The sequence below is a fragment of the Scyliorhinus canicula genome, chromosome 13 (assembly GCF_902713615.1).
Source record: "Scyliorhinus canicula chromosome 13, sScyCan1.1, whole genome shotgun sequence".
NCBI lineage: Eukaryota > Metazoa > Chordata > Chondrichthyes > Carcharhiniformes > Scyliorhinidae > Scyliorhinus > Scyliorhinus canicula.
This window is the reverse complement of record NC_052158.1, coordinates 161,362,279-161,385,770: the sequence shown is the minus strand read 5'-3', so window position 1 is coordinate 161,385,770 and position 23,492 is coordinate 161,362,279. Positions and strand designations below refer to the sequence as shown.

Sequence of the window (23,492 nt, the reverse complement as noted above, 5' to 3'; positions counted from 1 at the left end):
TGGCCTAGTTTCCAGGCAGCAGACTCGGAGTTTAGCGGCCTAGTCATCAGGGAGCAGTCTCGGGGTTTCATGGTCTTGTCTCGAGGGAGCAGCCTCGGGAATTCGTTGCCTAGTCTCCATGGAGCAGTTCCGGGGATTTGCGGCCTAGTTTCAAGGGAGCAGTCTCGGGGTTTTGCGGCCCAGTCTCCATGGAGCAGTCTCGGGGTTTCACGGCCTTGCACCGAAGGAGCTGTCTCGGCCTAGTCTCCAGGGAACAGTCTCGGAGTTTCATGGTCTTGTCTCGAGGGAGAATCTCGGGGATTCACGGCCTAGTCTTCAGGGAGCGACTCATGGTCTGTGGCCTAGTCCAAATGTGGCAGCCTCGGAGATTCGTGGCCTGGTCTCCAGGGAGCTGTCTCAGGTTCTGCGGCCCAGTCTCTGGGGAACTGTCTCAGGGATTCAAGGCTCAGTCTCCAGGGAGCAGTCTTCAGGGCTGTTTTCAGGACTGTTTTCAGTCTTCAGGACTCAGGGTTATTTTCATTAGAGAGAAGAAGGTTAAGAGGTGACTTAATTGAGGCATACAAGATGATCAGAGGATTAGATCGGGTGGACATTGAGAGCCTTTTTCCTCGGATGGTGATGTCCAGCATGAGGGGACATAGCTTTAAATTGAGGGGAGATAGGTATAGGGCAGATGTCAGAGGTAGGTTCTTTACTCAGAGAGTAGTAAGGGTGTGGAATGCCCTGCCTGCAACAGTAGTGGACTCGCCAACAATAAACGCTTTCAAAATGTCATTGGATAGGCATAAGGACGATAAGGGAATAGTGTAGATGGTGTTTAGAGGGGTTTCACAGGTTGGCGCAACATCGACCGGGGCAGCAGGGTAGCATGGTGGTTAGCATAAATGCTTCACAGCTCCAGGGTCCCAGGTTCGATTCCCGGCTGGGTCACTGTCTGTGTGGAGTCTGCACGTCCTCCCCCTGTGTGCGTGGGTTTCCTCCGGGTGCTCCGGTTTCCTCCCACAGTCCAAAGATGTGCAGGTTAGGTGGATTGGCCATGCTAAATTGCCCGTAGTGTCCTAATAAAAGTAAGGTTAAGGGGGGGGAGTTGGGTTACGGGTATAGGGTGGATACGTGGGTTTGAGTAGGGTGATCATTGCTCGGCACAACATTGAGGGCCGAAGGGCCTGTTCTGTGCTGTACTGTTCTATGTTCTATGTTCTATGTTCTATCGAGGGCTGAAGGGCCTGTACTGCGCTGTAATGTTCTATGTTCTATGTTCTATCGAGGGCTGAGGGGCCTGTACTGCGCTGTAATGTTCTATGTTCTAAGTCTCTGGGGAACAGTTTTGTGGATTCGCTGCCTTGTCTTCAGGGAGCAGTTTGGGATCTGCGGCCTCGTCCCCAGCGAGCAGTCTCGGGGATTCACGGCCTAGTCTCCAGGGAGCAGTCTCGGGGATTCACGGCCTAGTCTCCAGGGAGCAGTCTCGGGGATTCACGGCCTAGTCTCCAGGGAGCAGTCTTGAGGAATCGTGGCCTTTCTCCGGGGAACCAATTACAGGGATTCGCAGCCTCGCCTCAGGGAGCAGTCTCGGGGCTTTGAGACCTAGTCGCCAGCGAGCAGTTTTGAAGATTCAGGGTCTAGTCTCCAGGGAGCAGTCTCGGGGATTCATGGCCTAGTCTCCAGGGACCAGTCTCGGGATCTGCGGCCTAGTCTCCAGGGAGCAGTCCCAGTGATTCACGGCCTGGTCTTCAGGGAACTGTTGAGGATCTGCAGTCTAGTCCCCAGGGAGCAGCATCGGGATTCGTGGCCTAGTCTCCAGGGAGCAGTCTCAGGGATTTGCGGCCTAATCTCTAGGGAGCAGTCTTGGGGATTCGTGGCCTAGTCTCCAGGGGTCAGTCTCGAGGATTCACGGCCAAGTCTCCCCGAGGCAATCTCGGGGATTTGAGGCCTAGTCTACAAGGAGCAGGCTCAAGGACGGCCTTGTCTCCAGGGAGCAATCTCGGGGAATCGTGGCCTAGGTTCTAGGGACAGAGGGACCTTGGTGTGCATGTACACCGGTCCCTTTAGGTAGCAGAGGATGTCGATACAATGGTTAAGAAGGTACACTTGCCTTTATTATCCGAGGCATAGAGTTTAAGAGCCGGGAGGTTATGCTGGAACCTTATAAAAGTTTGGTTAGGTCACAGCTAGAGTATTGTGTGCAGTTCTGGAATCCACATTATAGTCGGGATGTGATAGCCACTGGGAAAGGGAGCAGAGGAGATTACCCAGGATGTTGCCTGGGCTGGAGAGAGATTGGATAGACTGGGGTTGTTTTCCTTGGAGCAGAGGAGACTGAGGGGGGACATGATTGAGGTGTGTAAAATTATGAGGGGCAGAGATAGAGTAGACAGGAAGAAACTTTTCCCCTGGTGGAGGGATCAATGACCGGGAGCAGAGGTTTAAGGTGAGGGGCGGGAGGTTTAGAGGGAATGTGAGGATAAACTTTTCACCCAGAGGGTGATGGGAATCTGGTGGAGGCGGCAACTCTAACAAAATTTAGGAAGTATTTAGATGTGCACATGTGATCCCAGGGCAGACAAGGTTATGGGCCAAGTGCAGGAAAATGGGAATAGAATAGTTAGATGACTGTTTTTGACCAGTGCAGACTTGATGGGCCGAAGGGTCCTTTCTGTGCTGTAGACTCTATGGCCTTGATTCTCCGATTCCAAGGCTATATCGCAGGATCCGGCTGGGCTTACAATCAAAAAGTCAGCGCCGTCCCTGCACCAATCCTCCACCCAGTGGTGGAGTCTAGCAGCCCCTGACTTTACCTTCCGATACGGACACAGAATGGCCGGGTCTGTGGCCGCACATGCACACGCCAGCGACCTGCAATGGCCAAGCCATGCAACATGGTGCCGATCACGCACGGGCCCAGCAAGCCAAAAACTGCCTCCCTGTAACTCCCTCGCTCCGGACCAGCCCTCACCAGTCCCCCCAGCTCCCACCGAAACCCCCCCTGCCAGCGGAATGGCTCCTCCCTGACTGTGGTGGCGCTGGGTACAATCCGCAATCGCCACGCGAGGTCCGCACAAAGTGAGCTGACACGCGAGCAACGCGGTTGGGGATTCAGCCTATTGGGGGAGGAGCATCGGGAAGGACCTTCAGGTGACACCCTGAAGCTGTCCCAACGGCGCGCGGCATACTCCCGGAGCACGCCATTTTTGAGGGGTGGAGCATCAGAAAAACAGCACCACCCCCGATTTCGGCGTAAAAATGGATTCTCCAGCCAATCGCCGAATGCGATTTCAGCATCGGCAATTGGAGAATCTCGCCCATTGACTCTATGACAACATTATTCAGCAGCATTGGTCTTTTGGAAGTCTTTTATACAACATGCACTTGCTACCTGTGTGTATTCTTTGCTACTTTGAAGAATTTAAGAAGTTTGGTTGAATATAAAATTGCTATTGTGGGTCCAGCAATCAACATGTGCTGATCTTTGTGTTTGCTTGACCTGGAGTTGAAAATAATATCTAAAACAATAACTTACTAATGCTTTCCTTTTAGAAATGTTTTGTGTGACCTCTGGTTTTAATTATTTTGATTCTATTTCTGACAATAAAAGTTAAAACATTCACAGTACATTTTTGCCATAATTTTTTGCTGTCTCGCTGATGTCAGTTACCATGAGTTCAGCCTTGTTGTAATTTACAGGCAATGAGCAGGTGACAAGGACATTTATCTGATACTAGGATCTGTAAACATCCAGAATGTTCCTTGAGTGATTCTATCTGCGATCAGAATCTTTAAAACATCAGCATTAACTACTCAACAACCAAGCAAATAGGAGACTAACTCTGGGAGGGTGAAATTGGTGTTCAGTGAAAGTATGAAATGGGATGATAAAGAATCAGAAACTTGTTTAATCAGGTGATTGGAATTGACTATTGCCTGTTTGCATTATTCCTGTGGTATCCAGAATTTTAATCAGTTTTCAAAATTCAGAATTCCATTGAGAACAGCCTCCAGGTGAATGGCCAAGAACAGGAAGAGGTTCTGTGGAAATCAGTCTCCATTTTCTCCACTCTGTCATTTGTTTCCTTTGAGGTCAAGAGATTAGACGCCTGTTTTCTGAAGTTTGAATATAATCAGTTCCTCTGACTTTTGTGCACTTTTCACTTGTGTCATCTGATTTCACAACTTCAAGAGTTTTATTACTTTTTCTGCTGTTTCTGCTGCCCCCCTTTTTCATTCTTTCCTTTGTCTTTCTTCCCCTTCTTGTCTTTCTTTGGGAATAGGTTTTTGAATTGTCCAAGTTCTTTTCGAACCATTATTCCACGCCACCAAGCCTGGATCTGCCAGATGGAGGAATGAAGTGAGTTAATGAGAGAACTTCCTGCTTATGACTGACCAAATACAAACTGGTTTGGTGGGGAAATAAAGGGGGGACAGGAATAGAAAGAGGGAGATGAAGTGGAGGAAGATTGGTGATGGGTTAGAAGTGGATGAACAGAGACCAGAAGGCAGTGGACTGGGTCAAAGGGCAACTCAGGCCCAGAAACACCTGCAGAGTCAGGCACAGCACTGAGAGAGGAGCAGGGAACCAAGGAGAGTTTACTGTGGTTAACAGTGAAATGTTGTTTTCACTAGTGGGCCCATAGGGAACTCAGGAAGGGGAACCAAGGGAAAGAGCTATTCGAGAATCCAGGTTTCATTGCAAATAGGTAATGGGATAGACTTAAATGTCATTTGAAAAGGAATGGCCTGAATATTGTAAAGGAAAATATAAACAGGATATTGGGGTTATAGGAGAGAGCACAGCATTGAGAGATGCATGGCCTCCTTTCTGTAAATCCAATTCTGTGGAAACTCCACTATTGAGTTAAACTCAGGACTCTGGTGCTGAGCTGAGGTTAGGGTGATGTACCCTGTGGGAAGTGCTCCAGACTCAGAGACTACAGGTACTGCACTGTGGGAGATGCCGCATGTCCAGTGTCAACATGTGAAGTTCAAGCATAGACCAGCCCCCCACTGACTGAAACTCCAGGTTCAGATTTAACATCTTCCAAAACGAGCGTCTGGGGAAACTGGCTGGATTGCAGAGTGCAAGGAAAGGATTTGGGTTATAGTTTCAGGGGGAATATCAGTGAGTTATTGCCTTACTATTAGACAAGGGATATCAAGTTGTTACACCCACTGCTAACTGTTACGATGGTTTTGATGTTGTCAGTTACTTTTGATTAGAACTTAGAACATAGAACGATACAGCGCAGTACAGGCCCTTCGGCCCTCGATGTTGCACCGACATGGAAAAAAACTAAAGGCCATCTAACCTACACTATGCCATTATCATCCATATGCTTATCCAATAAACATTTAAATGCCCTCAATGTTGGCGAGTTCACTACTGTTGCAGGTAGGGCATTCCACGGCCTCACCACTCTTTGCGTAAAAAACCTACCTCTGACCTCTGTCCTATATTTATTACCCCTCAATTTAAGGCTATGTCCCCTCGTGCTAGCCACCTCCATCCGCGGGAGAAGGCTCTCACTGTCCACCCTATCTAACCCTCTGATCATTTTGTATGCCTCTATTAAGTCACCTCTTAACCTTCTTCTCTCTAACGAAAACAACCTCAAGTCCATCAGCCTTTCCTCATAAGATTTTCCCTCCATACCAGGCAACATCCTGGTAAATCTCCTCTGCACCCGTTCCAATGCTTCCACATCCTTCCTATAATGAGGCAACCAGAACTGTACGCAATACTCCAAATGCGGCCGTGCCAGAGTTTTGTGCAGCTGCAACATGACCTCATGGCTCCGGAACTCAATCCCTCTACCAATAAAGGCCAACACACCATAGGCCTTCTTCACAACCCTATCAACCTGGGTGGCAACTTTCAGGGATCTATGTACATGGACACCGAGATCCCTCTGCTCATCCACACTACCAAGAATTTTACCATTAGCCAAATATTCCGCATTCCTGTTATTCTTTCCAAAGTGAATCACCTCACACTTCTCCACATTAAACTCCATTTGCCACCTCTCAGCCCAGCTCTGCAGCTTATCTATGTTCCTCTGTAACCTGCAACATCCTTCCGCACTGTCTACAACTCCACCGACTTTAGTGTCGTCTGCAAATTTACTCACCCATCCTTCTGCGCCCTCCTCTAGGTCATTTATAAAAATGACAAACAGCAACGGCCCCAGAAGAGATCCTTGTGGTATGCCACTCGTAACTGAACTCCATTCTGAACATTTCCCATCAACCACCACTCTCTGTCTTCTTTCAACTAGCCAATTTCTGATCCACATCTCTAAATCACCCTCAATCCCCAGCCTCCGTATTTTCGCAATAGCCGACCGTGGGGAACCTTATCAAACGCTTTACTGAAATCCATATACACCACATCAACTGCTCTACCCTCGACTACCTGTTCAGTCACCTTCTCAAAGAACTCGATAAGGTTTGTGAGGCATGACCTACCCTTCACAAAACCATGCTGACTAGCCCTAATCATATTATTCCTATCTAGATGATTATAAATCGTATCTCTTATAATCCTCTCCAAGAATTTACCCACAACAGACGTGAGGCTCACCGGCCTATAGTTACCGGGGTTATCTCTACTCCCCTTCTTGAACAAAGGGACCACATTTGCTATCCTCCAGTCCTCTGGCACTATTCCTGTAGCCAATGATGACATAAAAATCAAAGCCAAAGGCTCAGCAATCTCTTCCCTGGCTTCCCAGAGAATCCTAGGATAAATCCCATCAGGCCCCGGGGACTTATCTATTTTCACCTTGTCCAGAATTGCCAACACTTCTTCCCTGCGCACCTCAATGCCATCTATTCTAATAGCCTGGGTCTCAGCATTCTCCTCCACAACATTATCTTTTTCCTGAGTGAATACTGACGAAAAGTATTTATTTAGTATCTCGCTTATCTCCTCAGCCTCCACACACAACTTCCCACCACTGTCCTTGACTGGCCCTACTCTTACCCTAGTCATTCTTTTATTCCTGACATACCTATAAAAAGCTTTTGGGTTTTCCTTGATCCTACCTGCCAAAGACTTCTCATGTCCCCTCCTTGCTCGTCTTAGCTCTCTCTTTAGATCCTTCCTCGCTTCCTTGTAACTATCAAGCGCCCCAACTGAAACTTCACGCCTCATCTTCACATAGGCCTCCTTCTTCCTCTTAACAAGAGATTCCACTTCTTTGGTAAACCACGGTTCCCTCGCTCGACACCTTCCTCCCTGCCTGACTGGTATGTACTTATCAAGAACACGCAATAGCTGTTCCTTGAACAAGCTCCACATATCCAGTGTGCCCAACCCTTGCAGCCTGCTTCTCCAACCTACACATCCTAAGTCATGTCTAATGGCATCATAATTGCCCTTCCCCCAGCTATAACTCTTGCCCTGCGGGGTATACTTATCCCTTTCCATCACTAATGTAAAGGTCACCGAATTGTGGTCACTGTCTCCAAAGTGCTCACCTACCTCCAGATCTAACACCTGGCCTGGTTCATTACCCAAAACCAAATCCAATGTGGCCTCGCCTCCTGTTGGCCTGTCAACATATTGTGTCAGGAAACCCTCCTGCACACATTGTACAAAGAACGACCCATCTAATGTACTCGAATTATATCTTTTCCAGTCAATATTTGGAAAGTTAAAGTCTCCCATAACAACTACCCTGTTACTTTCGCTCTTTTACAGAATCATCTTCGCCATCCTTTCCTCTACATCCCTAGAACTATTAGGTGGCCTATAGAAAACTCCCAACAGGGTGACCTCTCCTTTCCTGTTTCTAACCTCAGCCCATACTACCTCAGAAGAAGAGTCCCCATCGAGCATCCTTTCCGCCACCGTAATACTGTCCTTGACTAGCAGCGCCACACCTCCCCCTCTTTTGCCCCCTTCTCTGAGCTTACTAAAACACCTAAACCCCGGAACCTGCAACAACCATTCCTGTCCCTGCTCTATCCATGTCTCTGAAATGGCCACAACATCGAAGTCCCAGGTACCAACCCATGCTGCCAGTTCCCCTACCTTATATCGTATACTCCTGGCATTGAAGTAGACACACTTCAAACCACCTACCTGAACACTGGCACCCTCCTGCGAAGTCAAATTTGTGCTTCTGACCTCTATACTCTCAATCTCCCGTACCCCAAAACTACAATCCAGGTTCCCATTATGAGGGGAAGATTAGTGTTGCCAGTATAAATATGATTGCTGTAACTGCTGATGGATTCAACCCTCCCCCCACTCATTTCCTTTCACAAATCTCAATTTTCCTTCCTTCCCACTTTCTGCTTGTGGTGAATGTAACTTAGCAATTCACACTGTATTTACCAATACCATTGTAAGCGCAGTAGCATTATCTGACCACTAGGGAGAGTAGCTCTGGGAATGCTCAGGAATTTGTACAGGGCTCCACTCTTGGCTCTGCCCACGACTCCTCCCCCTGGACTGCTGTATAAATACCCTTGTCCAGAGCCAGCCTGCAGTTCATCGAGAGTTCAATGGGTAAAAGGCTGGCTCTGCAGTAAGTAGATTAAAACCACTGTTCATATCTTAAAGCACGTGTCTAGTGAATTGATGGTTCCATCACTGCTTTTCATCTTCCTTTGCCTCCACTATCGATGAGGAGTTTCCCCTCTGCTTACCGCCCTGTCCCTTAGCCAACTGCTCATTATCAGTGTGTGGGAGTTAATGGCAATTCACTTTGTCAGATATAGCAGCCAGAGTGATTCTGCTGCTCCCTAACACACAGCAGCAATTAACAGGAGCCAGGAACCCTGGCTGATTTAATTGGCATGAAGGGACTATTCTGCCAAAGTAATTGTAATTTCTGAAACCGAAGGTTCTTTTTACATATCTTTAAAATTGTAACAGTGGAAATGTTGGTACCTTGGTTGCCTTGAAGTGCTGGGTCTTCTTTGCCTGTAAGTATTGGAAAACAGCAGATATGCCCTGGCCACAAATTTCATCTAACGGCTTTTCCAATGGATTCCTCTCCAGAGACAGGATTTCCAGTGTATTCAGTTGGTCAAACTTTGCTGGGAGATGAGTTATTCGATTACAACTTGCTAGAAGCTTCTTCAAGCCTGTAGGATCACACCATGTTTCAGAAAAGTTCAGGGTGCAGAGTTGACCATGGGCAGAGCAGAAAGATTTGGAGGAACATCAGAGCAGAGAACAAAGATTCTCACAGTTTGCAATATGAGTGAAAGCTGTGACAAATTTGTAATTCAACTTTATTTAACTAGGCTGTTAATTTAAGGGAAGTTGAGAAAACATTCCGATACTATTAAAAATGGCCGAACATTTGGCATGTTGGGCTCATTTGATGTAGACTTCAGAACTAGAAATCATATTCAGAAAGATTCCATTATTATAGCCTAGCCAATAAGATTTCAGAAGATATTAATGTCCCTGCATTTCGAAATACAATTGGAAACAAAACTTTCAATTTGTTAAGAAGCTTGTTTCAGCTGGAGAAATCCAGGGATAAGACGCATTAAGAATTGGTTAAAATATTAAAGTACCCTTCGTCGTCCAGTACTTCCCTGGAGTGAAAATACGATGACATCTTCTTCGGAGCGTTTGTAGCCACCTGGGGCGGCCACTCATAAGGAGTGTGGGGAAAATTGGACAACTACAGAGAACACAAGCAAGTGCAAGGTTTCCTGTGTATTAAGATTTGCAGAACCCAGACAGAATCGAAACCAATAGCCATTAACATACTAATGAGCAATCTCCAGGGACAAAAAGAGATGAAACAATCGGGACCAAGACAGACTCCCCGGCGCCAGCAGGATCTAAGACAAAGGCAGACCAACGAACAGGGAACACCTCCGGTATTGGAGAAATCGATAAGAACGATTGAGACCTGGTCCAATTAATTGGGACCAAGTCCGGGGTCCGCCCAAAAGGGCGCGAAACCCCTGGGACCTATAAGATAGCGTCCCCAAGTTCAGTTCATTCTTCTTGGCCTTGGCTCTCAACGAGGAGACCTGCCTAGCAGCTGCATCAACCAAGTAAGTCTCAAGTCAACACCCGTTATGAGATAGACGCTCCTAGATACTATTCCGTATCAGTTCGAAGCCAGCAGAATCAGAACCGGACAAAGACCATTGTTCCTCTGACCTGGTGGGCCACTCGAAGCTAAGGATAGGCTTTTAGTAGCAGTTGTAGTTTAGTAAATAGAGTTTATGCATGAGTAGCAATTGATCGTGTGTATAATAAATGTGTTTTGATTTCAAACTTGCTAACTGGTGTATTGAGTTATTGATCAGTACTTGGTTTTGGACCTTGTGATGGTATCAGAAAGATACCTGGCGACTCTAGAGCAAAGGTAATTAAAACAGAGCAAATTAAGGGAAAGCATAACGAGCAACACGTTCAACATGTTATCGATGAAGACGTACACCTTGCCAAGGTCATCCCCACACCCCCACTACTGGCCTTCAAACAACCGCACAACCTTAAACAGGCCATTGTTTGCAGCAAACTACCCAGCCTTCAGAACAGCGACCACGACACCACACAACCCTGCCATGGCAATCTCTGCAAGGTGTGCCAGATCATCGACATGGATACCACCGTTACACGTGAGAACACCACCCACCAGATACACGATACATACTCGTGCAACTTGGCCAATATTGTCTACCTCATACGCTGCAGGAAAGGATGTCCCGAAGCGTGGTACATTGGCGAGACCATGCAGACGCTGCGACAACAGATGACATCGTGCGACAATCACCAGGCATGAATGTGCCCTTCTAGTCGGGGAACACTTCAGCAGTCAAGGGCATTCAGTCTCTGATCTTCAGGTAAGCGTTCTCCAAGACGGTCTTCAGGAACATTAGACCATTACAGCACAGTACAGGCCCTTCGGCCCTCAATGTTGCGCCGACCTGTGAAACCACTCAAAAGCCCATCTACACTATTCCATTATCATCCATATGTTTATCCAATGATCATTTAAATGACCTTAATGTTGGCGAGTCTACTACTGTTGCAGGCAGGGCATTCCATGTCCTTACTATTCTCTGAACCTACTTCTGACATCTCTCCCATATCTATCTCCCCTCAATTTAAGGCTATGTCCCCTCATGCGAGCCATCTCCATCCAAGGAAAAAGGCTCTCACTGTCCACCCTATCTAATCCTCTGATCATCCTGTATGTCTCAATTAAGTCACCTCTTTACCTTCTCTCTAATGAAAACGGCCTCAAGTCCCTCAGCCTTTCCTCATAAGATCTTCCCTCTATACCAGGCAACATCCTGGTAAATCTCCTCTGCACCCTTTCCAATGCTTCCACATCCTTCCTATAATGTAGCGACCAGAATTGCACGCAATACTCCAAATGCGGCCGTACCAGAGTTTTGTACAGCTGCAACATGACCTCATGGTTCCGAAACTCAATCCCTTTACCAATAAAAGCTAACACACCATACAGCTCCATAACAACCCTATCAACCTGGGTAGCAACTTTCAGGGATCGATGTACATGGACACTGAGATCTCTCTGCTTATCCACACTACCAAGAATCTTACCATTAGCCCAGTAATCTGCATTCCTGTTACTCCTTCCAAAATGAATCACCTCACACTTTTCTTCAATAAACTCCATTTGCCACTTCTCAGCCCAGCTCTGCAGCTTATCTATGTCCCTCATCCATATACACCACATCAACTGCTTTACCCTTGTCTACTTGTTTGGTCACCTTCTCAAAGAACTCAATAAGGTTTGTGAGGCACGACCTACCCTTCACAAAACCGTGTTGACTACCCCTAATCAAATTATTCCTTTGTAGAAGATTATAAATCGTATCTTTTATAATCCTTTCCAAGGCTTTGCCCACAACAGAAGTAAGGCTCACTGGTCTATCGTGACCGGGTTGTCTCTACTCCCCTTCTTGAGCAAGGGGACAACATTTGCTAACCTCCTGTCTTCTGGCACTATTCCTGCAGACAATGACGATAAAGATCAAAGCCAAAGGCTCAGCAATCTCCTCCCGAGTTTCACAGAGAATTCTAGGATAAATCCATCCGACCCTCGGGACTTATCTATCTTCACACTTTCCAGAATTGCTGACACCTCCTCCTTATGAACCTCAAGCCCTTCTAGTCTAGTAGCCTGTATCTCAGTATTCTCCTCGACAACATTGTCTTTTTCCTGTGTGAATACCGACGACAAATATTCATTTAGCGCCTCTCCTATCCCCTCGGACTCCACTCACAACTTCCCACTACTATCCTTGACTGGCCCTACTCTGACCCTAGTCATTCTTTTATTCCTGACATACCTATAGAAAGCTTTAGGGTTTTCCTTGATCCTACCTGCCAAGGACTTCTGCTCTTCTTAGCTCTCTCTTTAGGTCCTTCCTAGCTAACTTGTAACTCAAGCGCCCTAACTGAACCTTCACGTCTCATCTTTACATAAGCCTCCTTCTTCCTCTTGACGTGATTCAACTACTTTAGTAAACCTCGGTTTCCTCGCTCGACCACTTCCTCCCTGCCTGACAGGTACATACTTATCAAGGACATGCAGTAGCTGTTTCTTGAACGAGCTCCACATTTCAATTGTGCCTCTTCCCTGCAGTTTCCTTCCCCATGCTATGCATCCTATGTCTTGCATCATAATTGCCTTTTCCCCAGCTATAACTCTTGCCCTGCGGTATATACCTATCCCTTTCCATCGCTAAAGTAAACGTAACCGAATTGTGGTCACTATCCCCAAAGTTCTCACCTACTCCAAATCTAACACCTGGCCTGGTTCATTACCCAGTATCAAATCCAATACGGCCTCGCCTCTTGTTAGCCTATCTACATACTGTATCAGGAAACCCTCCTGCACACGTTGGCCAAAAACGGACCCATCTAAAGTACTCAAACTATAGCGTTTCCAGTCAATATTTGGAAAGTTAACAACTACCCTGTTACTTTCGCTCCTATCCAGAATCATCTTTACAATCCTTTCCTCTACATCTCTGGAACAATTCGGAGGCCTATAGAAAACTCCCAACAGGGTGACCTCCTTTCCTGTTTCTAACCTCAGCCCATACTACATCAGTAGATAAGTCCTCATCAAACGTCCTTTCTGCCACCGTAATACTGTCCTTGACTAACAATGCCACCCCTCCCCCTCTTTTACCACCTTCCCTGAGATTACTGAAATATCTAAACCCCGGAACCTGCAACAACCATTCCTCGCCCTGCCCTATCCATGTCTCCGAAATGGCCAGAACATTGAAGTCCCAGGTACTAACCCATGCCGCAAGCTCACCCACCTTATTCCGGATTCTCCTGGCGTTGAAGTAGACACATTTCAAACCACCTTCCTGCCTGCTGGTACACTCCTGCGACCTTGAAACCTTACTCATGACCTCACTACTCTCAACCTCCTGTACACTGGAGCTACAATTCAGGTTCCCAACCCCCTGCTGAATTAGTTTAAACCCTCCCGAAGAGCATTATCAAATCCCCCCCCCTCCCCCAGGATATTGGTACCCCTCTGGTCCAGGTGTAGACCATCCCATTTGTAGAGGTCCCACCTACCCCAGAATGAGCCCCAATTATCCAGGTACCTGAAACCCTCCCTCCTGCACCATCCCTGTGCATGACAATGCAGAATCGCCGAGCAGAAACGAATAGCCAAGTTCCGCACACGAGTACGGCCTCAGCTGGGATCTTAGATTCATGTCTCACTTCTATAACTCCCACCATCTGGCCTGGGCTTGTGAAATCCTACCAACTGTCCTGGCTTGAGACAATTCACACCTCTTTAACCTGTGATTATCCCTCTCTCAAGTTTCTCCTTCTGGACCTGTAAAGGTTCGCATTCAAAGTATCATGTTGCATCATTGACATTGTCTCTATAAATGTTTCTGGAACCCACCTCTTCATTCACCTGAGGAAGGAGCTGCGCTCTGAAAACTAGTGATTCGAAACAAACCTGTTGGACTTTAACCTGGTGTTGTAAGACTTCTTACTATGCCACACCTGTCCAACACCGCCATCTCCACATCATGGTTAAAATATTAGAAGACCATTATGTACCAAAGTGGTTCATTATTGAGGAGAGGTTTTGATTTCATGAACAAATCAGAAGGGGAAAATATTCTGTAGTTTGTCACAATCCTCAAGCAACTTATAAAGTTTTGCAAATTTGGCAACTCGCTAGATGACACAGTTAGAGATAGCTTTGTGGGCGGTTTGAAAAATTAGGCCATTCAGAGAGGATTTTAATGGAACCAAATGGAAATTTGAAGACTACATTATTTTATAGAGAAATACAGCACAGAATAGGCCCTTCGGCCCACGATGTTGCGCCGAACTTTTGTCCTAGGTTAATCATAGAATTTTGGACAATTTTTCATGGCCAATCCACCCAACCTGCACATCTTTGGACTGTGGGAGGAAACCGGAGTACCCGGAGGAAACCCACGCAGTCACGGGGAGGATGTGCAGACTCCACACAGACAGTGACCCAAGTCGAAATTGAACTTGGGACCCTGGAGCTGTGAAGCAATTGTGCTATCCACAATGCTATCGTGCTGCCCTTAAGAAGTTAACCTACACTCCATTATTCTACCCTAATCCAAGTACCTATCCAATAGCCGCTTGAAGGTCCCTAACATTTCCGACTCAACTACTACCACAGGCAGTGCATTCCATGCCCCCACTACTCTCTGGGTAAAGAACCTACCTCTGACATCCCCTCTATATCGTCCACCATTTATCTTAAATTTATGTCCCCTTGTAATGGTGTGTTCCACCCGGGGAAAAAGTCTCTGACTGTCTACTCTATCTATTCCCCTGATCATCTTATAAACCTCTATTAAGTCGCCCCTCATCCTTCTCCGTTCTAATGAGAAAAGGCCTAGCACCCTCAACCTTTCCTCGTATGACCTACTCTCCATTCCAGGCAACATCCTGGTAAATCTCCTTTGCACCTTTTCCAAAGCTTCCACATCCTTCCTAAAATGAGGTGACCAGAACTGCACACAGTACTCCAAATGTGGCCTGACCAAGGTTTTTTACAGCTGCATCATCACCTCACTGCTCTTAAATTCAATCCCTCTGCTAATGAACGCTAGCATACCATAGGTCTTCTTCACAGCTCTATCCACTTGAGTGGCAACTTTCAAAGAACTATGAACATAGACCCCAAGATCTCTCTGCTCCTCCACATTGCCAAGAACCCTACCATTAACCCTGTATTCCGCATTCAGATTTGTCCTTCCAAAATGGACAACCTCACACTTGTCAGGGTTAAACTCCATCTGCCACTTCTCAGCCCAGCTCTGCATTCTATCTATGTCTCTTTGAAGCCGACAACAGCCCTCCTCACTATCCACAACTCCACCAATCTTCGTATCATCTGCAAATTTACTGACCCACCCTTCAACTCCCTCATCCAAGTCGTTAATGAAAATCACAAACAGCAGAGGACCCAGAACTGATCCCTGCGGTACGCCACTGATAACTGGGCTCCAGGCTGAATATTTGCCATCCACCACCACTCTCTGTCTTCTATCGGTTAGCCAGTTTGTTATCCAACTGGCCAAATTTCCCACTATCCCATGCCTCCTTACTTTCTGCATAAGCCTACCATGGGGAACCTTATCAAATGCCTTACTAAAATCCATGTACACTACATCCACTGCTTTACCTTCATCCACATGCTTGGTCACCTCCTCAAAGAATTCAATAAGACTTGTAAGGCAAGACCTACCCCTCACAAATCCGTGCTGACTATCCCTAATCAAGCAGTGTCTTTCCAGATGCTCAGAAATCCTATCCTTCAGTACCCTTTCCATTACTTTGCCTACCACCGAAGTAAGACTAACTGGCCTGTAATTCCCAGGGTTATCCCTATTCCCTTTTTTGAACAGGGGCACGACATTTGCCACTCTCCAATCCTCTGGTACCACCCCTGTTGACAGCGAGGACGAAAAGATCATTGCCAACGGCTCTGCAATTTCATTTCTTGCTTCCCATAGCATCCTTGGATATATCCCGTCAGGCCCGGGGGACTTGTCTATCCTCAAGTTTTTCAAAACGCGCAACACATCTTCCTTCCTGACAAGTATCTCCTCAAGCTTATCAGTCTGCTTCACACTGTCCTCTCCAACAATATGGCCCCTCTCGTTTGTAAATACTGAAGAAAAATACTTGTTCAAGACCTCTCCTATCTCTTCAGACTCAATACACAATCTCCCGCTACTGTCCTTAATCGGACCTACCCTCGCTCTAGTCATTCTCATATTTCTCACATATTCTCATATTTCTCACATGCTGTTTAAAAGGAGCTCACAGCTGAAGAGGCTTCTGAACTCAGAGCAAGAACCAAGATCCACAAGCTGGCTGCCGCCCAGAAGAAGTCTATCCAGCAACAAGCCTGTCATTGTTGTGTAAAAATGGACCATTCACAGGTTGATTACTGGAGTAAGGACAGCCAAGGTAGAAATTGTGGCAGAACTGGCAGCACGGTAGCACAGTGGTTAGCTCTGTTGCTTCATTGCACCAGGGTGCCAGGTTCAATTCTCAGCTTGGGTCACTGTCTCTGCACGTTCTCTCCGTGTCTGCGTGGTTATCCTCGGGTGCTCCGGTTTCCTCCCACAACTCCCGAAAGACGTGGGGCGGAATTCTCCGCAAGGCCCGACGCTGTCGTGAAACCTTGAGAAGTTCATGACGGCGCTGGAAGCCTCTCCCAGCCCCCTATTCTCCCCTACCCGGGGGGATAGGCGGGCCGTACCGGGAAACTCGGCGGCCGGGCCTTGTCCCTGGCTTCAAGGCCCGGGGCGCCAAGAATGACGCCGCGGCGGCGCCTAATGACGTCAGCCGCGCATGCGCGGGTTAGACAGCTCAAACCCGCGCATGCGCGGTTGCCGTCTTTCCCCTCAGCCGCCCCGCAAGACATGGCGGCTTGATCTTGCGGGGCGGCGGAGGGGAAAGAGTGCGTCCCCTTGAGACGACGGCCCGACGATCGGTGGACACCGATCGTGGGCCAGTCACCTCCCGAGCACGGCCGTGGTGCTCGATCCCCAATCTGCCCCCCCTAGGCCCCACACTTACCTGGCGCACCATGTTCACGACGGCAGTGACCAGATGTGGTTGCCGCCGTCGTGAACAGGCCGCTCGGCCCATCCGGGTCTGAGAATCGCGGGCTGACACGCCATTTGGGGGGGGGGGTGGGAGAATAGCAGGAGATGCGGGAGCGCACCTCCCGCTATTCTCCCACCCAGCATGGTTGCGGAGAATCGCGGCCGTGCTGTGAGGTGAATTGGACATTCTGAATTCTCCCACTGTGTACCCAAAGAGGTGTCGGAATGTGGCGACTAGGGGCTTTTCACAGTAACTTCATTGCAGTGTTAATGTAAACCTACCTGTGACAATAAAGATTATTATTATTGCCAACACAAAATGGACAACCTATCAGATTGGAGGACGGTATGGGGGCTGCAATCTCCCTAATTCCTGAGATAATCTATGAATGGAAACCTAACCACCTGACTTTGAAACCAGTGGATGTGATCGTGAGGTCCTTTTCTGAGGAAATAGTGCCTCGGAGGGGTTACATCACAGTCACCGTTGAGTTTAATGGGCAAACTGCAGAGTTACCATTACGTGGTACGAGGAGGTTTTCCTGCTCTCTGAGGCTGCTCTTGGCTGGAAAGGATTAAACTGAACGGCAGCGCTGTAAACAGCTCAGTTAACTCAAAGTCGGACTTACAGACTATCGGGCAAAAATTGTGGACTGAATTCTCCGTAGCCCAACACCGAAATTGGGATTGGCGATCGGGCAGAGAATGAATTATGATGCTGGAGCCAGTTTGACGCTGGCCCACCCACGTGCTCCGCCCTTGATCGGCCGAGTTCCCGACGGTGTGGGTCACGTGTGGTCCCAGCGGTTGGGTCCCTGGTGTGCCAGCAGCAGACAGCGTCCAGCATCACCACAATCATCTGGGATCTGTGCTGCTGGTCTCGGGGCATCTGCTAGGACTAAGGTGGGGGAGGGAGCTGTAGGGTCGGGGTGTGTGGGTTCGGGTTCGAGCACGGCCTGTGCCAGGCTTTCCTGTGTGACCGCTGCAGGTTGTCAGCCCTGCGCATGTGCGGACTGGGACCCGCCGATTCTCCGGCCGTTTTCCATGTGATCTGCGGGCTTTCACACAGCGGCGGTACTAGCCCCTCACTGGTACCGCAATCGGTGACAGCTTTGTGCCGATTTCCGTGTCATGAAATTCCTCGGATTCTCCGTTCGTGCTGACATTCAACCCTGTGTTTTTGAAGACAAACTGGGGTCCCTGAAAGGAGTACATATGTCCCTAAAGATTAGAAATATACATAGAAACATAAATAGAAGCAGGAGCAGGCCATTTGGCCCTTCAAGCTTGCTCCTCCATTCATCACAATTATGGCTGATCATCAAGTTCAATATCCTGATCCCGCTTTCCCCCCATATCCCTCGATCCCTTTAGCCCCAAGAGCTGTATCCAATTCCTTCTTGAAATTACACAACGTTTTGGCCTCAACTACTTTCTGTGGGAGTGAATTCCACAGATTCCCCGCTCTCTGGGTGAAGACATTTCTCCTCACCTCAGTCCTAAAAGGTTTACCCCTTATCCTCAAACTATGGCCCCTAGATCTGGACTTCCCCACCATCGGGAACATTCTTTCTGAATCGATCCTGTCTAATCCTGTTAGAATTTTGTAAGTTTCTTTGAGATGTGGGCAGCACGGTAGCATGGTGGTTAGCATAAATGCTTCACAGCTCCAGGGTCCCAGGTTCGATTCCCGGCTGGGTCACTGTCTGTGCGGAGTCTGCACGTCCTCCCCGTCTGTGCGTGGGTTTCCTCCGGGTGCTCCGGTTTCCTCCCACAGTCCAAAGATGTGCGGGTTAGGTGGATTGGCCAGGCTAAATTGCCCTTAGTGTCCGAAAAAAAAAAAAAGGTTAATGGGGGTTGTTGGGTTACTGGTATAGGGTGGATACGTGGGCTTGAGTAGGGTGATCATTGGTCGGCACAACATCGAGGGCCGAAGGGCCTGTTCTGTGCTGTACTGTTCTAGTCTAAAATACCCTCTCACTCTTCTAAACTCCAATGAATATAATCCGAACCGACTTTAGTCTCTCCTCATCTGACAGTCCCGCCATCCCAGGAATCAGCCTGGTAAACCTTCGCTGCGCTCCCTCCATAGCAACAACATCCTTCCTCAGATAAGGACACCAAAACTGCCCACAATACTCCAGGTGTGGCCTCACCAATGCCCGATACAATTACAGTAAAACATCCCTATTCCTATACTCAAATCCTCTCGCTATGAAGGCCAACATACCATTTGTCTACTTTACTGCCGGCTGTACCTGCACATTTACTTTCAGCGACTGATGCACGAGGACAGCAAAGTGTAGCTGAGTATCCGCCTCTCTCAATTTAACCATAATCTGCCTTCCTATTTTTGCGACTGAAGTGGATAACCTCACATTTATCCACATTATACTGCCTCTGCCATGCATGTGTCCACTCACTCAGCCTGTCCAAATCCCACTGAAACATCTCTGCCTCCCCCTCACAGCTCCACCCAACTTTGTATTTTCTGCATATTTGGAGAAACTAATTTAGTTCCCTCTTCCAAATTATTATTATATAATATGAACAGATGGGGTCCTAGAATGGATCCCTGTGGTACCCAGCTAGTCACTGCCTGCCAATCGGAAAAAGGCCTGTTTATTCCAACTTTTTGCTAAACAGCTAGTTTTAGAATTCCCAATTCTTTTTTTCCCAATTAAGGGGCAATTTAGCATGGCCAATTCACCTCCCCAGCACATCTTTGGGTTGTGGGGGTGAAACCCATGCAGACTCTGGGAGAATTTGCAAACTCCACACGGACAGTGACCCATGGCTGGGATCGAACCCGGATCCTCGGTGCTCTGAGGCAGTAGTGCTAACCACTACACCACCGTGCTGCCCCTGCCAATCAGCTTTCTATCCATCTCAAGACACTACCTGCAATCCCATGTGTTTTAACTTCACATAGTAATCTGCTGTGTGAGACCTTGTCAAAAGTCTTCTGAATGTCTAAATAAACCACATCCACCGGCCTGCATGATTCTCCATTGTCAATTCCACTAGTTACATCTTAGACCATAAAACATAGGAGCAGAATTAGGCCATTTGGCCCATCGAGTCTGCTCTGCAATTCAATCATGACTGTATTTTTCTCAATCCCATTCTCCTGTCTTCTCCCCATAACCCCTGATCCCCTTATTAATCAAGAACCTATATAGTGTCTTATAGACACTCAGTGATTTGGCCTCCACCGCCTTCTGCGGCAAAGAGTTCCACAGATTGACCACCCTCTGGCTAAAGAAATTCCTCCTCATCTCTGTTTTAAAGGAGCGTCCCTTCAGTCTGAGGCTGTGCCCATCGGTTCTAGTTTCTCCTATTAGTGGAAACATCCTCTCCACGTCCACTCTATCCAAGCCTCCATAATTCTGTAAATTCCATTGAAATTCCCCCTCATCTTTCCAAACTTCATCGAGTACAGACCCAGAGTTCTCAACCGCTCCTCATATGACAAGTCCTTCAATCCGTAGATCATTCTTAGGAATGTCCTCTGGACCATCTCCAAGGCAGCACATCCTTCCTTAGAGGTTCTCACAATACTCCAAATGGGGTCTGACCAGAGCCTTATACAGCCTCAGAAGTACATCCCTGCTCTTGTATTGTCGCCCTCTCATCATGAATGCTAACATTGAATTTGCCTTCCCAACTGCCGACTGAACCTGCACGTTAACCTTAAGAGAGTCCTGAACTGGGACTTCCAAGTCCCTTTGTGCTTCTGATTTCCAAAGCCTTTCCCCATTTAGGAAATAGTCTATGCCTCTATTCTTCCTATCAAAGTGCACAACTTCACACTTTTCTACATTGTATTCCATCTGGCACTTCTTTGCCCACTCTTCTAGCCTGTCAAAGCCCTTCTGCAACCCCCCTACTTCCTCAACAGAACCTGTCCCTCTACATATTTTTGTATCATCTGCAAACATAGCAACAGTGCCCTCAGTTCCTTCAAAGAATTCCAGTAGATTTGTCAAGCATGAAGGCAGATGGAATTTAACCCTGAAAAGTGTGAGGTGTTACACTTTGGAAGGAGTAATGTAACAAGGAAGTATTCAATGAATGGCCTGACACTGGAAAGTTCTGAGGAACAAAGAGATCTTGGCGTGTTTGTCCATAGATCTCTGAAGGCAGAAGGACAGGTTAATAGGGTGGTGAAAAAGGCATATGGAACACTTGCCTTTATCAATCAGGGGCATAGATTACAAAAGGTCATGTTGGAGTTGTATAGATCTTTGGTGAGGCCACAGCTGGAGAACTGAACAAGAACAAAGAAAAGTACATCACAGGAACAGGCCCTTCGGCCCTCCAAGCCTGTGCCGATCATGATGCCCTAACTTTTAAAAAAACCTTCTATTCTTACTTGGTTCGTATCCCTCTATTTCCCGTACCAGCCTCCCCGACTAAGGGCTTTTCACAGTAACTTCATTGAAGCCTACTCGTGACAATAAGCGATTTTCATTTTTCATTTCATTTCCTTCCTGTTCATGTACCGACCCAGATGCCGCTTAAATGTTGCTAATGTGTCTGCTTCCATCACAGCCTCTGGCAGCGCGTTCTAGGCATCCACCACTCTCTGTGTGAAAAACTTACCCCGCACATCTCCCTTAAACTTTCCCCCTCTCACCTTGAACCTGTGCCCCCTTGCAATTGACACTTCCACCACTGGAAAAAGCCTCTGACTGTCCACAATATCTCAGCCTCCGTCTTTCCAGTGAAAACAATCCTAGTTTATTCAACATCTCCTCATAGCCAACACCCTTGAGACCCGGCAACATACTGGTGAACCTTCTTCGCACTCTCTCCAAAGCTTCCACCTCCTTCTGATAATGTGGTGACCAGAGCTGCTCGCAATACTCCAAATTCTGCCAACCAATGTTTTATATAATTGCAACATGATTTCCCAACTCTTGTACTCAATCCCCTGGCTGATGAAGGCAAGCGTGCCATATGCCTCGATCACCTTGGCCACCTGTGTTGCCACTTTCAGGGAACTGTGGACCCGCACGCCCAGATCCCTCTGTATGTTATTGTTCCTCACAGTTCTGCCATTTACAGTATAATTCATAACTAGATTTGATCCTCGAAAATGCACTACATCGCAATTGTCCAGATTAAACTCCATCTGCCATTTCTGTGCCCAAGTCTCCAATCTATCTATATCCTGTTGTATCCTCTGCAATCCTCGGCACTATCTGCAACTCCGCCAATCTTTGTGTCGTCCACAAACTTACTAATCAGACCACCCTCATTTTCCTCCAGATCATTTATATATACTACAACCAACAGAGGTCCTAGCACTGATCCCTGCGGAACACCACTAGCTACAGAGCTCCATTCAGGAAAACACCCTTCTATTGCTACTCTCTATCTTCTAGAACCAAGCCAATTCTGTATCCATCCAGCCAGCCCACCCCGAATCCCATGTGATTTTAGTTTTTGTACCAGTCTGCCATGTGGGACCTTGTCAAATGCCTTACTAAAGTCCATATAAACCACATCCACAGCCCTTCCCTCACCTCTTGTCACCTCTTCAAAAAACTCAATCAAGTTGGTGAGCCATGACCTTTCCCGTACAAAACCATGCTGCCTATCAGTAACTAGTCCATTTTCCTCCCAAATGTGCATATATCCTGTCCCTCAGCATCTTTTCAAAAAGCATCCACACCATTGATGTCAGGCTGACTGGCATATAATTTGCTAGATTGTCCCTGCGTCCTTTCTCAAACAAGGGAATAGAAAGCCTTTGACAACGTGCCAAACAAAAGGTTGCTGCATAAGATAAAGACGCATTGCATTAAGGGTAAAGTAGTAGCATGGATAGAGGATTGGTTGATTAATAGAAAGCAAAGAGTGGGGATAATGGGTGTTTCTCTGGTTGGCAATCAGTAGCTAGTGGTGTCCCTCAGGGATCTGTGTTAGGCCCACAATTATTCACAATTTACATAGATGATTTGGAGTTGGGGACCAAGGGCAATGTGTCCAAGTTTGCAGATGACGCTAAGATGAGTGGTAAAGCGAAAAGTGCAGAGGATACTGGAAGTCTGCAGAGGGATTTGGATAGGTTAAGTGAATGGGCTAGGCTCTGGCAGATGGAATACAATGTTGACAAATGTGAGGTTATCCATTTTGGTAGGAATAACAGCAAAAGGGATTATTATTTAAATGATAAAATAGTAAAACCTGCTGCTGTGCAGAGAGACCTGGGTGTGCTAGTACATGAGTCACAGAAAGCTGGTTTACAGGTGCAACAGGTGATTAAGGAGGCAAATGGAATTTTGTCCTTCATTGCTAGAGGGATGGAGTTTAAGACTAGGGAGGTTATGCTGCAATTGTATAAGGTGTTAGTGAGGCCACACGTGGAGTATTGTGTTCAGTTT

The 23,492-nt window shown here is 47.3% G+C and overlaps 1 protein-coding gene across 2 annotated transcripts in view; it reads right to left on the bottom strand.

Annotated features, from left to right (window-relative positions):
* Positions 1-3,127: 3,127 nt before the first annotated feature.
* LOC119976587 (leucine-rich repeat and IQ domain-containing protein 4-like) overlaps positions 3,128-23,492 on the bottom strand; it is a 49,427-nt gene continuing 29,062 nt past the window's right edge. For both annotated transcript variants that reach the window (XM_038817191.1, XM_038817192.1), the window contains 2 exons: positions 8,891-9,087; positions 3,128-4,322 (listed from right to left, as the gene is read on the bottom strand). In XM_038817191.1, coding sequence (XP_038673119.1) covers positions 4,182-4,322; positions 8,891-9,087 — 338 coding nt within the window. In that variant the 3' untranslated portion in view covers positions 3,128-4,181. The remainder of the gene's footprint in view (positions 4,323-8,890; positions 9,088-23,492) is intronic.